Consider the following 18,078-nt stretch of genomic DNA (forward strand, 5'->3'; position numbering starts at 1 on the left):
CAGGGAGGTTGGCCTTGGGGGGTAGGCATAGAAGGAGTAGTGGAGCATAGCAGAGCCCTAGGGCACAGGCCTGAGCACAGCCAGTCCTCTCTGTGAACACGATAACACAATACTTAAGGACCCACACTGTTCCTTATTTGCTCTCTAACCATCCTCTTCTTCGCAGCTCTTACCAGAATTTAAATTATGTGGATTTAGTTGTTTGTTTACTTATTTCACCTTCTTGTCTACTTGGTCACCTGCCACAGGGCAGGAACAATGTCTAATCTGCCCCCTGCTGTATACCCAGAGCCCAGCACAGTGCATGGCTCAGAGGCAATTCACATCAGTGATCGTGAGTGAATGAATTTGTAAAGTGAAAGGTAGATGAAGGACCTCCCAGCCCCTTGCCCCTTGTCATGTTACTTTGGAATTGGGGATGTGAGGTGTCCTCTCACTGGTGTAGTTGAAGGAAGGTGCAGGATACGGTTCAGGTTCCTTGGTGGTCCCAAGTTCCCTGGGTAGGGAGGTTCTGTGTGCCTATGAGGAAGTAAGAGTCAGGCATTCTCCCGGGAGTGGGGTGCCCCCACCAGCTTTCTCAGGCCTTCTGGAGAACTGGTCCCACCGGGCCTTGAGTCCTTTCCTGCCTTGGGGTGAAGGACACCCAGACAACCGCAGGAGTTGGCCAGCAGGACTGAACGGCTGTAGCATGCCCCAAGAGCCCGGAGCACGTTCCACACCTACAGTGGGAGCTGCAGGAGCCTCCTGGCCCTGGGAGCTTCAGAGGGGTCCGCAGCCAGGCACACCTGCAGGGGGCCTCAGTGAGAGCTAGACATTGGAATTGCTCTACACAATTGCTGCCTTGGAAATTCAGACTTGAAATGAGAAATCAATGGAGGATTGAATTGATGTTTCTTTTATGAGTCTGTGATTGTTGTAAAAAGAGGCATGTCAAGTGCTTGGTGAGACCCATGAAGGATTCTCTAAAAAACACTGAGGCGAACCAGACCTTGTAGGGAAAAACGGGCCTCATGGAGACTGAAGTTACAAACATGGACCAGGGCCAGTGTTTATCATGAAGGGGGTGAACAGAGATTTGAGGAGGGTGCAGAGCGAGAGGAAACTCATCATTTTTATTAAGGAGTTGACAAGAATAGGATCGCGTCTTGTCTTTGCCTTGCGTTAAGCAGTAAAAGGAAGGGATAGGCTGGAGGGCTGGGAGCAGGGTGGCGGCAGGTACGTGCAGTCAGTATGCCTCTGCTGGAGGGAGTGGCCAGGCCACAGACATGGGACCCCACATAGCAGTCCTCACACTCCTCATGTGAGGTCCTCAGGAAGGCATTCGTGTCTCGAGACTGTTTCAGAGACCCATATCTTCTCAGGGGAATGCCAAGGCTCAGGTCAGAGACTTGTTCAGTTTTTAAGAGACTGTCTGGAGCACACACCCTGCCCTAATAAGTCAATATTTCTGTTCCTCCTGGAGGCCTGACATTCCAAAGTGTGGCAGTTCGGGCTCTTGTAGATGTTGGAATTCCTAAGAGTCTCTCTGGAGGACAGGTAAGATGTCAGTGGGAACACACATACACACATGCACGTGCATGTGTGCACACACGGCTAGCATGTCCATGGAAACTGCCTTGGCTTGGAATGAGCAGGGCTGCCTCTCAATGAGGTATTCCTTCCCTCACCATACAGCACCGGAGCCATCGCTATGTGTAGAGAAGTGTTACTGGGAGGTATCTTAGTCAGCCTACAAGCCCTAGTTCCAAAAGTAAGAATGCATCATTCAGTTTTGAGTGGGTTATGAATAACTTGCTACAACTAAATACAGTGAATATCCTCAACCTAGAATAAGGAGTCTGTTAGATCAATTTGAAACCATTAAAATCACTTCAACCTTTCATTTAGATAGAGGGATTTGGCAAGTGGCTTGAAAATCAAAATTAAAAATAGCATGGGAAGCAGCAGATGGAGAATATGAGTTGATGCTTTACCCTATAGACCCAGGAGGCCCGCCTGCCCTTCCCAGACAACTGGCCAGTGAATTATTGGGTCAACTGAGGACCTCTGCCAAGCGCCTGTTCATGCCTCCCTCGTGTGTGGTAAAAGGCATGAATGCAGCAGTTCATCTAGACTTGAGCTTTGGTGCTAAACTTTCTGGCTTAGTGTGGAGTCGGATTTCTAGAAATCACATATTCAAATCATGGGATTTATGAGCCCCATTACAGATAAACATTGAAGCCATTAAAAAATTGGCAAATACCTAGGATCCTATTTTAAGGGCATGAGAGGATTTTATATATGTTTACTTTTACACCATAAACTCCAGCTGCCTCATTACCTCACTCAAGGCAAAAAGATAAAAAGATAACTGAAAAGAAATGTGAAAGGCTTTCAAGGTACTGTTTTCTCTAAAGGGTTTGGGACTTTCCAACTTTTGGGGTTTTTTTTTAATGGTAGCGACTGATGCATCAGATACTATATTAGGTAAAGAATTATAAGAAGAACGTAAAAAAATGTGAAATTCTCAAATGAGACTTCTTTAGTAGAAAATTGTTAGTTAAAAGAAAAAAAGCAAAATTACCCATACAAAAGGAATGTGGAGTCATTGCTGGGACCCGAGGCCAACTCTGGCCAGAAGGTTTTGGGTCAGAAGCTTGCATGTCCTGCCCACCTGCCCTGGACTGTCTGGAAGACTCTGCTGGGTGGGAGTGGCAGAATGGGCCTGGCCATGCCGCTTCACCTCTACATGGACATTTCAGCTGGTGACAGGAATGGGGAAGGTTCCAGCAGACCCACTATCACAAAAAAACTTACAGAGGGAGTCCCCCGGTGATAGTCCCGTTTAGTCATTGAGACTTAACTCAGAAGAGAGTGAAAAGGCTGTGGTAAAATACAATTTGCTTAAATTGGAAAGGGTTCTGTCATCTGGTAAGTTTTAATTGCATGATAAGGTTTGAATCCGTGAACACCAGAAGCCAGCCTTGTGCAGGGTCCCTTGGGTGTGACTGTGTGATAATAGGGAGGCTCTGACAAAGGCTGGCTGAGGGTGAAAAGCTAGGTTAAGATTCACCTGTGAGACACTGCTCACCTGTGTGTGTGAGGGATGGCTGCACTAGCTTACCTGTGGGGGAGGGCTGTACTAGCTCACCTGTGGAGGGGGGGGTGGAGGGCTGCAGTAGCTCACCTGTGTCGGGGGAGGGCTGCACTAGCTCACCTGTGTGTGGGGGAGGGCTGTACTAGCTCACCTGTGTGTGGGGGGAGGGCTGGACTAGCTCACCTGTGTGTGTGTGGAGGGCTGGACTAGCTCACCTGTGTGTGTGGGGGGAGGGCTGGACTAGCTCACCTGTGTGTAGGGGAGGGCTGGACTAGCTCACCTGTGTGTGTGTGGGAGGGCTGTACTAGCTCACCTGTGTGTGTGGGGGAGGGCTGTACTAGCTCACCTGTGTGTGTGTAGGGGAGGCCTGTACTAGCTCACCTGTGTGTGGGGGAGGGCTGTACTAGCTCACCTGTGTGTGTGGGGGAGGGCTGTACTAGCTCACCTGTGTGTGGGGGGGAGGGCTGCAGTAGCTCACCTGTGTGTGTGGGGGGAGGGCTGGACTAGCTCACCTGTGTGTGGGGGGGAGGGCTGGACTAGCTCACCTGTGTGTGTGTGTAGGGGAGGGCTGGACTAGCTCACCTGTGTGTGTGGGGGAGGGCTGTACTAGCTCACCTGTGTGTGTGTAGGGGAGGCCTGTACTAGCTCACCTGTGTGTGGGGGAGGGCTGCAGTAGCTCACCTGTGTGTGTGGGGGAGGGCTGTACTAGCTCACCTGTGTGTGGGGGGGAGGGCTGCAGTAGCTCACCTGTGTGTGTGGGGGGAGGGCTGTACTAGCTCACCTGTGTGTGGGGGGGGAGGGCTGTACTAGCTCACCTGTGTGTGGGGGGAGAGGGGCTGTACTAGCTCACCTGTGTGTGTAGGGGAGGGCTGCAGTAGCTCACCTGTGTGTAGGGCGGAGGGCTGGACTAGCTCACCTGTGTGTGTGGGGGGAGGGCTGCACTAGCTCACCTGTGTGTGGGGGGGAGGGCTGCAGTAGCTCACCTGTGTGTGTGGGGGGAGGGCTGTAGTAGCTCACCTGTGTGTGGGGGAGGGCTGTAGTAGCTCACCTGTGTGTGTGGGGGAGGGCTGTACTAGCTCACCTGTGTGTGTAGGGGAGGGCTGTACTAGCTCACCTGTGTGTGGGGGGGAGGGCTGGACTAGCTCACCTGTGTGTGTGGGGGAGGGCTGTACTAGCTCACCTGTGTGTGTGTGTAGGGGAGGGCTGTACTAGCTCACCTGTGTGTGGGGGGAGGGCTGTACTAGCTCACCTGTGTGTGGGGGGGGAGGGCTGTACTAGCTCACCTGTGTGTGGGGGGAGGGCTGTACTAGCTCACCTGTGTGTGGGGGGAGGGCTGTACTAGCTCACCTGTGTGTGATGGGGGAGGGCTGGACTAGCTCACCTGTGGGGGAGGGCTACTATAGCTCACCTGTGTGGGGGTGGAGGGCTGTACTAGCTCACCTGTATAGCGGGGAGGGCAGCACTGGCTCACCTGTAGAATGAAGGTTGTACTAGCTCATCTGTCGGGAGGGGAGGCCTGCGCTGAGGCCCGGCTGATCAGAAAGGGAAGAAAAGAGGGTCACTCTGATTGCCATCATCTCAAAACGTTTAATACTGTCACAGTCCGAAAGGAAGAGCTAAGGTGCTTGTCCAGTAGCCCAATCTCCAAGTCCATCTTTGATCTGAATGTTGAGATCAAGGATGAGAAATACCTTTTTGCCCCATCGGGATTGTCCATCCAGGGAACTCCCTCCGTTTCCCACTGACTCACTTAGGGCTGTATCTGCTTCTCTGAGGAAACGCTCAGTGGGGTCACCCACTTGCCTGAATAGGTCCTGAGAAAAGCCTCTTCCTGGTGTTCCTCCTCCTTTCTGAGCATAAGTATGTCTCACAGGGCGAAGGGGAAAGGAAGTGGACTTACTCTGCCAACGCCCCTCCGTTGAAGTCGAAAGTGGTATCAGTGGTGCAGGCGAGGGTTTGGCATCCCACCAGATGCACCTGCCAGTCCTGCCAGTCCCGCTTCCTCACACGGCCCTCCCTCTGATCACCATGATGTCTGTCCTGTGAGGGAGCCACCGTTTGCACCAACGCCGCCTCCTCCCCTCCATGGTGGTCCACTCCTGCCCACCTCTCTGGGTTCCTCGCAAGCATTTTCTCCAGGCGCACGCTCCACATGTCCAGGCAGAAGGCAGAGCTGCTGCCCGTGCCCCGGAGTTTCTCATGCCTGCCACAGGCCTGCTCCTTCCTGATTCCTCTCTTCACATGGATCCAGATTCTGGGAATGTTCTCCTGATGCTGGAGGTCCAGGACTTTGCTTGGCATCTGGCACTTAGTGGGCACTTTTTTTTTTTTTCTGAGACAGTCTCGTTCTGTGGCCCAGACTGGAGTGCAGTGGCATGATCTCAACTCACTGCAACCTCCACCTCCCGAGTTCAAGCGATTTTCCTGCCTCAGCCTCCTAAGCTGAGAATACAGGTGCCTGCCACCATGTCCGGCTAATTTTTGTATTTTTAGTAGGGACGGGGTTTCACCATGTTGGCCAAGATGGTCTCTATCTCCTGACCTTGTGATCCGCCCGTCTTGGCCTCCCAAAGTGCTGCGATTACAGGCGTGAGCGACCACGCCCGGCCTAGTGGGCACTATTTAAAGGCTCATTGACCATAGAATATACAGCACCAAGGGTGAACCCTGGTCTCAACTGTGGACTCTGGTGACGGTGATGCATGCGGACTCAGCGATTGTAACCAGTGTACAGGTTGGTTCCAACCTGTGCATCTTGGTGCAGGATGTCGATAGTGGGGAACTTCAGAGGTGGGAGAGACAGGGGTATATTGGAAATCTCTGGACCTTACACTCGATTTTGCTGTGCACTGAAAACTGCTCTAAAAGTTAGTCTATTTTTTAATAAAGCCTTATTGAATGTTTGGAATGAATAGTTTCAAGAGTTGGAAGGAATCTCAACAGATGATATTTTAATACATGTCGTAGTTGGCAGTGTTTTAGGTAACTTTTCTTTGCCTTGTGTTTTATTGTTGCAGGGTGTGAAGAAGTTTGATGTGCCCTGCGGAGGAAGAGATTGCAGCGGGGGCTGCCAGTGCTACCCTGAGAAAGGTGGACGTGTAAGTCACAGCATTGCAATAAGTAATATTATCTTCCTCATACAGTCATGCCTCGCTTCACGACGGGGATACCTTCTGGGACACATGTGGCTGGGCAATTTCGTCATTGCTTGAATATCCTAGAGAGTACTCACACAAACCTAGGTGGTGTGGCCTACTACACATACAGGCTATGTGATGGAACCTGTCACTCCTAGGCTACAAACCTACACGTAGGCAATTGCAACACAGTAGTATTTGTATATCTAAATGCAGAAAAGGTACAGTAAAAATATTTAAAATGGGACTCCTGTATAGGGCGGTTACCACGAACAGAGCTTGCGGGACTTAGAAACTGCTCTGTCTGCATCAGGGAGTGAGGGGCGCGTGGATGTGAAGGCCTGGGGCGTGACTGGCACCACTGTAGACTCCGTAAACGCTGGATCTTAGGCGGCCCTACACTTAAGTTTTCAATATTTTTCTTTCTTCAGTAATAAATTAACCTTAGTTTACTATAACTTTTTTACTTTACAAACTGTTAAACTTTGTAAACTTGTTGACTCTTTTTGTATAACACTTAGCTTAAAACACACGTCGTACAGCTGTACAAACGTGTTTCCTTTTTCTGTGTTCTTATTCAATGATTTTTCTATTTAATTTTTGTTTTTTTACTTTTTAAACTTTTTTGTTAAAAACAAAGAAACAGACATGGAAGCTGAGGCCTACACAGGCTCAGGATGATCAGTATCACTGTCCTCCACCTCCACATCTTGTCCCACCAGAAGGTCTTCCAGGTAGTAACGCGCATGGAACCGTCTTCCCCTCTGGGAACAATGCCTTCTTCTGGACTCTTCCTGAAGCATCTGCCCGAGGCTATTTTACACTTAGCATATAAATAGGAGTATACTCCAAAATAACGATAAAAGGTAGAGTATAGTAAATGCAGAAACCAGGGACACAGTTGCTTATCACCAAGTGTCACACACTGCATGTAACTGCATGTCCACACTCTGATGCAACCAGGAACGCAGTAGGTCTATCCACACCAGCACCGCCACAAACATGTGAGTCATGCGTTGGGCAGATCTGGTGTCATCTTAGGGGACCACTGTCTTCAGTGCAGTCTGTTGTTGACCAAAAAGTCGTGATGCGGTGCCTAATTGTACTTCCGTGTGAAATGAGAGTGTCTTAAATTGCCTGATTAAGTCATTGCATACTTTGCTAAGAAATTTAATACAATTGTATTCTCTTCCACTAGAACAAACAATAATATAATGCAAAATTGGGTCAATGTATACCACTTTCCTACAAAATTGAGAACAATTTTAATTTTCACAAGCATCTTTTCTTTCGTTCATTGTTCATTGTAAGTACATATGTGTGTTTGCATGTGTGTTTATATGTACATATATAAAGCAATGATGTTTTATACTTTTACATAAGCAAAAATGTCATAAAAATATTCTGTAAAGAAAAGCGTAATTAGTTGCATTTATACTGCAATATAGTTATACAAACTAGAGGGCACTGGCAGTTGTATCATTGCTAACAATTCTCACTTTGAAAATACTCATTCCCTGAATGTCTTTTATGTGGTCCATCTGATAGATAAGTAAGAGGAAAAAAGGGTACCCCAAATTATCACCATTACATCTGGCAGAATTTGAAATATTGCCCTAATATTGGATTTAATATTGGATTTAAAACTGATGCCTTTAAAACTGAGTCTTGGTGTTACTTGGTTTAAAAATTATTATTTATATGTGCACGTTTAAGTCCATCTTGCATCTGCGAAGGTGTAGGGAGTAGCATTTTATTTTATGACACAGCCTCCTTGCCTTTATTCTCTGGACTCATGCATCTGCCCTAGGACTCATGCTTGTCTACACCTTCGTTTGGCAAATGCCAGGTTGTCAAGGCAACTGGAAACTCTTGCCTGCATTGCCCTGTTGTTGTTGGAATCAGAAATTATAACAGCCCTTGGGTGTCCAAATGAGTTTCCCCAAGTTGAATCCTGAAGTCAGTTTCTACCGTAGCCATTCCCCATCCTTACCTGCCAGGAGGAACGACCCTCTGCTGGAGCTTGGCCTCCGGGGCTGGGGTGCGACGCCGCTGCCTCCTCTCCTGTGTCCGCTCGACAAAATCAAGCGGCCACAGTTCGTGATAGGGAACCTCTTTATAAATGCTGTCATCCTATTTGCTGACCTGTGACCGATCATTATTTCACTGTCAAAAATCACAACTGAGGAGGCTTCCTGCCCCTTGGATCAAAGCTCCCGTCTCTCCACCTGCTACGTTCATTATTAGTTGCAATTCTCAAAGCAGTTGTTTCTGTTTTGGTTAAGCATTCCTCTGCCTGCAGTGGGGACTTTATGGTTTAGAAATTGCTGGTTGAAGATCATTTATCAGCACTTAACAAGGCTAAATAATTTTTAAGTTTATGGAAGCCATTTCACGAGATGTAAAATTCCCCCGGGTCCCATGCTATAGATTTTCGCAACGATGCTTCTGCTGCAGTGATGAGAATGCCTGACTGCAGACTCTCCACCCCGCAGCCCTTGACTGACTCAGCCTTATATGGGCATGGATAGAATTGGTGGTATACACGTATCTGCGAGACTAGCTGTGTGGGATGGAGTTACTGTCTAGCGGGACTCTGCATTCTTCTCCATGTCATCAGACAAACAGAACCCAAACAAACTGAGTAGAGGTGACCGGGTCTGTTCCTTTTCACTTTCTGTGATTATTTAATGCAGAATCAACATAGTAACATTTTCCATAGTGCCTTTAGGAGAATTTTATTCTTCAGCAAACATAGCTAGTTCAGATTATTTCAGTATATAATGGCATCTGCATAGCAGTGTACTGTTACGTGATGCCAGAGGTTTTTTCAATGAGGTTATTAAGAGGGAATTTCTAAGGATCCCCAAGGCTCTGTGATTTCGTGAAGCCACAGTGCAGGCATTGAGACCTTTTTCTTTCCCAGTGTCCCTAAGGAAGGAAACACCTTGAGTCTCTTTCTGTACTTTGCCAAGTAAAATGAAAGATCGACACCTTCTGGTTAATGTGATTAACATGAGTAATGCAGAACTCTGTGTGTGCTTGGCTTTCCGCTAGTTATTCAGACGGGTTATCAACACTGATCCAATTAGGCTGTGATTGGCAGCTGTGTGAAGGGTTGCACAAAAGACAGAGGCAAACGATACCCCTGCCCCGAGGCCTGGACTGTGGGATCCACTGTGCTCACGCGGCCTGAAATCTGGTTGTACCTGTACCTCTGGGTACTGCGTGATGCTTGACACTGTCGTTTCACTGGGCCGAGACCCATGCTGCCAAGGGACCACACAGAGCCAGTCACTGGGGTGTGTTAACAATCAGCACACAGGCTGCCCTGTTAATTCAGGTGAGACCCTGGACATTCACCAATAAAGCGATAGAAATGGCTGATGATAAAAGGTAAGAAAGAGATCAGTGATGCCATTTATCATTTTCTACAGAGTATATTCCTGGAGATAGTCTCCTGTATGTTACAGGAGACATTTACCCTCAGGACTGTTGCATCTATTGTATTAAAACATTTTTAAGATAGAGTATCTATTTCAAGACTACAAATCCAGTGCATGTGGCTTAACTATTTTTTAATTAACAGATTTTCCCAAATGCGTTCTTGCAGAAGCAGAGCTCTGTCTGCCCTACGTTTGCATTGATAGTATTTTTTTGAAGTAAGATAATACATAAAAATAGCAGCTGGACAGAACTTGCTGTCGAAAGGGCTGTGTGCATAGTTTGTTCTTTCCCACAGCTTCCCCTGGGGTGACTCCCGTCTCTTTTCCCTCTGGTGCTACTGTAACAGCCCTGGAAATGCCTGGCTGCAGACTCTCCACGCCCCAGCCCTTGGCTAGCTCAGCCTTTTATGGGCATGGTACCCCAGCTCATCTGTGCATCACCATGGTGACAGCCAACATCGGAAGTTGTACGTCACTGGATAACTTTTGGACACTAAGCAGAAATCACAAGCATACTATGGATTCCAGTTCCAGATGGATTCTCATGTGACCAGTGAATGAGCTTTGGGTCAAATTTATGGAGTTTTGTTCTCTATCCTTGGGCGATGAGTGATGGACTCTCCTAGCAGGGAGAGAATTGCTTCCTGGACAGAACCAACCGGTCCCATAGATAATTCCAGCAAGCCACAGAGTTGAGGCATGAAGAGGCAAGGTGGGAGCTGTATTCCAGCTGCTGGGCATGACCCACTTCCCCTCCCTGGGCAGAGCTGGGAGGAGCTGAGCCAGGAGCCAGCCCATGTCCTGTAGTTCACATAGGAGCACACTGACTTCAGGAGGGAAATGGCTTCTGCAAATCTCACACCCAGATTGTGGTAGAGTCCAAAACAAAACTGAAGTCTGGGGACTTAGACAAATTCTTTTTCCAGCATAGTCGTCTTTTGTGTCCATACTCCTCTTCCAATGTGTCAGCCTAGAAGAGTGAGGCTCTCCGGGGTGCAGGGAAGAACACAGGCAGCATGAGAAGAGAGTTTCCCCTCGTTATGCAAGAGTTATGCTTCCCTAGTTAACTCTCTAACCACCTCTTCAGTTGTTTTGTGAATTAAAAAAAATAACTTTAACAAATGATCAGGACTTTATTGTTATGTGAGGGTCTGTATTTCAAATAATCTCTAGTAAGTATATTGGAATAATTATAAATTATAAGTTCTGATTCATTGGCACTGCATGTTCTCAGATTTACCCCTCCACTGAATACCAGGCAATCATCCAGACAAGGCTGCCTAGACCTTCCACTAGCACCTTCCACTGCAGCCCTCCCAGGCTCAAGCAATTCTCCTGCCTCAGACCCTCAAGGAGCTGGGACTGTAGCCATGCACCACCACACCCGGTTAATTTTTGTATTTTTTTTTTTTTTGTAGAGATGGGTTTTTGCCATATTGCCCAGTCTGATCTTGAACTCCTAAGTTCAGGCAATCCGCACACCTCAGCCTCCCAAACTGCTGGGATTACAGGTGTGAGCCACCACACCCAGCCTTCTTTTTCTATTCTCTTTTCAGTTTTCTTTCTTTATACACCATGGAGATGGAAGGCAGTTGAATGGAAAGCATCAAAGTTAGTTTCAGTTACAGAATTTCTAATAGAGTTATCAGCACCATGCAATGTAAAGGTTAATAGTATAGAAAGCAGTAGAGGGGCAGGTAGGAAATCGGAGTCAACAGAGAAGACGACTTTGCTTTGCTTGTTAACTCACCTAGAATATTGTGAAAGTCTTGGATTTTTCCAAGTAAGGTTAATTTTAGTTCATTATTTCAATAACTTAGCCAGGTTCCTGTTCCCCCCAAACATCTGATTTTTGACCATAAACTCTGATCAGATAGATTGTTTTAATTTTTTTAAGGACATCGACCTTCACAGGCCACCTCCTGTGTCCTAAGGCACTTGGGTGTTCCAGAAATTAGTAAATGTGAAGACTGGTTGGATAACTCCAACTTGTTGGGAACTAGGAGATGGGCAGATGGCTGTGCCGCATGACAACAGGGAAAAGAGAACCCACGTTGTCAGCCCCTGAACTACTGAGTGTAGGTCCCGACATCACTCAGCATGCATCCAAGCAGGGCCCACAGTGCCCCCTGTGGCCTGGCAGCTGCAGCTGAGAGCCTGGAGACCATGCTTCCGGAAGGTTGCAATTGACAAGCTCGCTCAAGTAAGCAGCGGCTGAGTGTGCAGGGCAACAAGTTGTGTTTAGTGAGTACATTTTTTCATGTAACTCAGAGTTTCCCACAGTCTATGGGTCCCTGGACTTGGGTCAAATAATCCTTAGCCTCACCAGATTTCTTAAATTCAACAATATAAATCAAAGTAAAAGAAACCAGAGAGAAACTGAGCAGAAAAAGCCGCCAAGAGAAGAGGGAATGGGTGCTCAGAGTGGGATGGAGGCAGATAATGAGAAGCCAAGAAAATTCCTTGTCTTTGGCTCTTGCTGTCAGCTCAGAGGGGTCATCCTGAGATAAAAAAAAAAAAAAATGAGCTCCCAGCCTCCGGGAAGGAAAGGAGAGGGTGCCCCACACAGATATGAAGCAAAGCCATTAGCAAGATATTCCCTCTAAGGAGAGCAGTGGTCTTGCCAACGGCATCTTCTATTGTGTATTGCCAATCATAAACCTTACCCTTCTGTGTAGAGAGCCAAGATTTTAAAATAAAACCCCAAGGAGAGAATTGCAAGGCCCGGGCAGCAGGGGTTCTTTCATGTGGCTGTTCCCGTGGCTGGAGGGGTTCTGAAATTTTTGTATTTTTAGTAGAGATGGGGTTTCACCTGTTGGCCAGGCTGGTCTCAAACTTCTGACCTCAGGCAAGCCACCCGCCTCGGCCTCCCAAAGTGCTGAGATTACAGGCGTGAGCCGCCGCACCCAGCCTCTGTCTTAGTTCTTTGAAGATGTGTGCCTGTGTGGAATTAAAACGTCAGTGCTGTAGCAGACCGCTTTGCAAACCACCTGCAGTTTTTCCAGACAGAAACTTTTTAATGGTGCGCCCAGCATACTTAGCAAAAGAAATCTCCAGCATTTTACACGCTGCACAGAAAGGGCAAGAAATTAGTCAGACATAGCAGAAACACTACTTGGCTTCCAGGCTTTTATAGCCCTGTCTGCACATAGCTCTCACTCACTTTCAGAACCACGCAGTTATTTTTAGTGTGGCTTTGGAGCAAAGGTGGCCTGGCTCATCCAGCACTGCAGGGGCTGCAGCAACTGGTGCTGCAGCAACTGGGTCTGTGGGTGAGCTCCAAACTGGCCCATTTTCTATCAAATCCTCAATGGTGTTATAATGGTTCTTTTGACATAAAATATTTATCATATGGGGTGGGATGGCGAGTGGAGGAGGGGCCAGAAATTTGTAATTGCTTCTCTCTTCATCAGCTGCATAATTGACTCAATTCTACGACAGTTTATTAAAAGTCCCACTTCAAGAAAATGAAGAAAATGGTTAAATCTCAATGGAAAGAAAGAGCCGCATTATGTTCTGAAGCTCCAAGTTTCAGAAAATATTCTTTTTGTAAATATTTAAGCCCAGTAGGTCACCCATCTTGGTCTTACTTTCCTGAAACCCTGACTTTATATTGCATTTTCTTTTCATCCAGGATTTACTGTCTAGAATAGTCTTACACAGTTTCTGTGAGTTTCCGTCTCTCCACTCTCCCCAGATCCTCCCTCTACCCCTGGCTGCAAACTCACAGGGATTGGATGTTCAGTGTGGTAACTGCTGGGCACATTCAGCTATTTCTTTTTTTTTTTTTTTTTTTTTTTTTTTTTTTTTTTTTGAGGCGGAGTCTCGCTCTGTCGCCCAGGCTGGAGTGCAGTGGCGCGATCTCAGCTCACTGCAAGCTCCGCCTCCCGGGTTCCCGCCATTCTCCTGCCTCAGCCTCCCGAGTAGCTGGGACTACAGGCGCCGCCACCTCGCCCGGCTAGTTTTTTTGTATTTTTAGTGGAGACGGGGTTTCATTGTGTTAGCCAGGATGGTCTCCATCTCCTGACCTCGTGATCCGCCCACCTCGGCCTCCCAAAGTGCTGGGATTACAGGCTTGAGCCACCGCGCCCGGCCTCAGCTATTTCAATTTCAGTTCTAATTAATTAAAATGAAATGAAATTTCAAATTCAGTTCTTCCGTTCACCAGCCACACCTCAAGTACTCGCATAGCCACAGCTCCAGAAGATGACTGCTCTGTTTACTTCTGTATTCCTGGGGCCTACGTGGGGCCTGACACATGATAGATATACACTAAATATTTGTTGAATGAATACATATTGTTTTTAAATTTTAGTAGCCAACTGTGGCAATGCATAATCCACTGCCTGTGTTAGGGGCCAAGTTTCCTGTCTTTCAAGGCATTTTCTCTCTCTTTTTTTTGAGACGGAGTTTTGCTCTTGTTGCCTGGGCTGGAGTGCCGTGGTGCCATCTCGGGTCACTGCAACCTCCACCTCCTGGGTTCAAGTCATTCTTCTGCCTCAGCCTCCCGAGTAGCTGGGATTACAGGCATGCGCCACCACACCCGGCTAATTTTGTATTTTTAGTAGAGATGGGGTTTCTCCATGTTAGCCAAGATGGTCTCGAACTCCTGACCTCGGGTCATTCGCCTGCCTCCGTCTCCCAAAGTGCTGGGATTACAGGTGTGAACCACTGTTCCTGGCCTGGCATTTTCTTTAATTAGAACTATATCCTCATTGAATGGAGCACCAAAGTATGAACCTCGAGACTTTGTCACAAAGGGCTCTGTGACCTTGGGTAGGACACATGACTTCTTTAAATGAGTCTCCTGAGGGCTTCTCACCTTGCTCAAATGGGCCTGCCAGAGCTTTGCACACTCCTCACCCTATCCTTCTCTCTGCACCTCCCCTTTCTCCACGCATACCCTTGGCTCTCCAAGAGTCACTGTGGCCCCCTTGCAGCCCCTGCTGCTGGGGCCTCCTTCCCGGTTCATTGACTCTTCCCTTCTCTTAGATCAGTGCCTTACATGCAGTAGCTGATAGAAACTACATATTTGAGTGTTGAAGGAATGTAAAACTCCATTGCTAAAAGGAAGCTAGGACCTTTCTTAGGATGAAAGAAAATGCCACTTCCGAAGCTCAACACTCCATCAGATTGACAGGTTAGCTGGGATCAGATAATAATAGCTATTTCATGTCTTGGTTAAAAACCTCACACAGACTCCAAAGAACTGTTGATAAACTAGAGTAAAAGGAATTCATAGTTGCATTCTTATAAACCAAACAAAAACGCTGACTTTCGAAATCCTTCTTTCTGACCATCTGATGGAAAGTTTTGACAAGTATAGCACTGAATCATTTCCCCCTCTCTGTTAGAGAAGAAATGGCAATCTTCAAAGACCATCGTTTTGTTTTCTTGGCTTCCAATTCATTCTTAGTAAACAATTGCAGGATTTCTAAAAGACCAGACCATAGTAGTTACCAGACAATGAGATGCTTTCTAAAACTTACTTTGAATAGAAATGTTTTCTCTGAATCTGTCTTCCCTCATGCAGCAGGAAGAATGTCTAAAGCTATGGTACCTTCGTAGAGAAACAGCGTCCACAGTCAGTCTTCCCAGTGGGGTTTGTGTCAGCAGTCCTTTAGAGGTGGTCTACACAAGAGTCTAAACGTTCCTGTCTGTAAACAGTCTTCTACGAGACTGCTTTAATAATAAAGAGAAAACCACTAGATTGTTTTGCAACATGTTGAAATTACGGTGGTTGTTTTCTTCTGGAAACAGTAAAATAATAGCCAAGGGGAGAAAATGGCAGAAATGATCAAACCAAGGAACTGTACGCGCATTTTCCTCACTGCGGGGCCTTTGAATTTGCCAGCTAAATGCGGCACGCAGTGGGTATGCCAGGAAGGAGGAACCCCAGGGAGGAGGAAATGGGGGTCCCTTCATCTCTGCTTTATTTTGTCCATCATTGAATCAGAAGGACATGGTTAGTGTCCTTCATCCTCGAACGGTGAAGATGCTGCATACATTGTGTATTACTATCATTGGCATTAGGGTAAATGAACATATAGTAAGTGTATTTTTAAATGAAACTGTCATTTCAAAATGTCCTTCGGAAACTGGTCAACCTGAGGCCCTGAGCTGCCTGCACTTCTGAGCCCTCTGGCATCTCACCCAAATTTGTTCATTGTGGTGTAGACAACCGAAGCGCTCAAGGCGTCCAAGGTCTGACTCACCTGGGAAGGACAAAGCGGGTCTTCCAAAGGCCACATGTCCCCACCGATTAGAAAGATTAAAAGACCCCTGTCCCTTTGCTTTCTGTGTCCAGCCTAGAAGTTTGCGTTCTAGGAGAATGGCAGCAGCCGGACACCTCCCAAGAACCCGATGCCAGCCCCGTATCGATGGCAGCTTCCTGCGAAGCCACTGTGAGCGCGTGAAAAATCCCCGCCGTAGGAACAAAAGTTTTTGTGTCTAAAACACTGTTAGGGTGAATAACTCTTAGAGGTTTGGAACCAGAAATAAAGAAAAAGAAAAAGAACAAAATAAAATGGAAGTAATTAATGTTGGGTAAATAATATCTTTGGCCTAACAAGTTCTTGGCTCCATTGTCAGCATCCGTGTTTTCTGTTAAATTGTTGTCTTTGTGAGGCATTATTCCAGTTCTTCCTCTTAAAGTCTGTTTTGAATAAAGCAACTGAAGGTTGGATGAATTCTATAGTGAGCGTGATCTCTCTCTAATGAAAATTAAAGTTCTGGCAGGTCTTAGTTCTGCATGGTAGTAATTATTTTTAAGAAAATGCACTTTAGGTGGTGATTTTGGCATTGTAAAAGTCTTATGGAAATAAGAGATGTATGTCAAGAGAACCTTACTATCAAAATCAGTTTTGTGCATTGCACCCATGCGTAGCATCTGTCAATGAAACCAGCCTTTCTCAGGTTTGGTGAAAGGAATATTGCCATGGTCTTTAAGGACTGATGAGTTTCCACTAATTTAGAGGAAAATTAACAGAATCCTATGAGTCTGGAGGAAGCAGTTCGCTTTGGTTTGTGTCGCTTTTAGCATACTACTCATTTCAACCCCGCTTAGAGAAGTGGCAGATCTTATACCCTCAGGCAGCTGGGATATGCCAGCCACAGAGGGCAAGATCCATAAATCTTTAACAGATTTTACTGTGCATGTCCACAGCCCCAACCGACCATACCATTGCAACCTGAAAGAAAGAGAGGATTGAATAAGCAGTCCAGAAAATTCAAGCAAAACTCTGAAACAGGAAGCCAGGCTTCCTGCACTTGAAGGCCTTGGGGTAAATTCCTCATCATTTAGCACCTGAAATTTTACAAATATTTGGCCTTTTCTTAGAAGAATGATGAATTATCGGTCTAGAACATTGACTCGTCTTCTCCCAGCCCCGTATTCAGGAAGGACAGAAGAATGCATTGGAGACCAATGAATATCCACTCTGTTCTAAGGACTCCAGGGAGAGAAATTGGACAGACTTTACTGGTAACTTAATGAAAGACGAAAAAGGCGTAGGTTTAAATATATCCAGAGTAAAATTCACAAAGGCCTCAAGTCATTAAAAGTATTACATATCCAACTCCCAAAAGTTGAACTAAGAAAGTTCCTCTTCTTCAAAATAAGGTTTTACTTAGAGACTTTCAGTCCCACTTAAAACTTCAAAGCAATAAGCTTCATTTCACAGCTCCACTAAATGAAACCTAATGGTAGACATGCCTTTGACTAGACATAAAGTAAGCATGCTTTCTAGAGAAAATAAATAGAGAGGAGGTTTCTTTCTATTTCCGTATCAGTTTCACCTCTTTCTAGAAATGATTGCTCGTCTGGACAGCATTTGTCATGAGTTTGTTTTCACTGTAAAGAGTGAAGGGGAGAGATGACCAGGGAGTGATACCCAGCTGCTCATCTTCAAGGATTGTGTAGGAGTTGAGCGGACGAGGTTTCACTGCAGAAAGCCAGTATTGTCAAGAAGCATCCTGAGAACATGTATAATCTCTGCAAATGATAGAATAGTTATATTAGTGCCCTAATGTATTATATTTAAGCTATTTTTCTACTTCCCAATCAACTAAGGCCAAAGAAAAGGGGGGCTGAGCTAAATAATAGCATTAAGATGTTTAATGTGAAATCCAAGAACTCTAAAATAATGCAATTAGGCCAGGCGCAGTGGCTCACGCCTATAATCCCAGCACTTTGGGAGGCCGAGGCGAGCAGATCACGGGGTCAAGAGATGGAGACTGTCTTGGCCAACATGGTGAAACCAGGTCTTTACTAAAAATACAAAAAAAAAAAAAAAAAAAAAAAAATCAGCTGGGTGTGGTAGCGCATGCCTGTAATCCCAGCTACTTGAGCGGTTGAGGCAGGAGAATCACTTGAACTCAGGAGTTGGAGGTTGCAGTGAGCCAAGATCACGCCATTGCA

The 18,078-nt window shown here is 46.5% G+C and overlaps 1 protein-coding gene across 2 annotated transcripts in view; it reads left to right on the forward strand.

Annotated features, from left to right (window-relative positions):
• The window catches only part of COL4A2 (collagen type IV alpha 2 chain), a 200,362-nt gene that overhangs the window by 45,581 nt on the left and 136,703 nt on the right, over nucleotides 1–18,078 (forward strand). For both annotated transcript variants that reach the window (XM_050766586.1, XM_050766585.1), the window contains one exon: nucleotides 6,094–6,174. In XM_050766586.1, coding sequence (XP_050622543.1) covers nucleotides 6,094–6,174 — 81 coding nt within the window. The remainder of the gene's footprint in view (nucleotides 1–6,093; nucleotides 6,175–18,078) is intronic.

Source organism: Macaca thibetana, chromosome 17 (genome assembly GCF_024542745.1).
Source record: "Macaca thibetana thibetana isolate TM-01 chromosome 17, ASM2454274v1, whole genome shotgun sequence".
NCBI lineage: Eukaryota > Metazoa > Chordata > Mammalia > Primates > Cercopithecidae > Macaca > Macaca thibetana.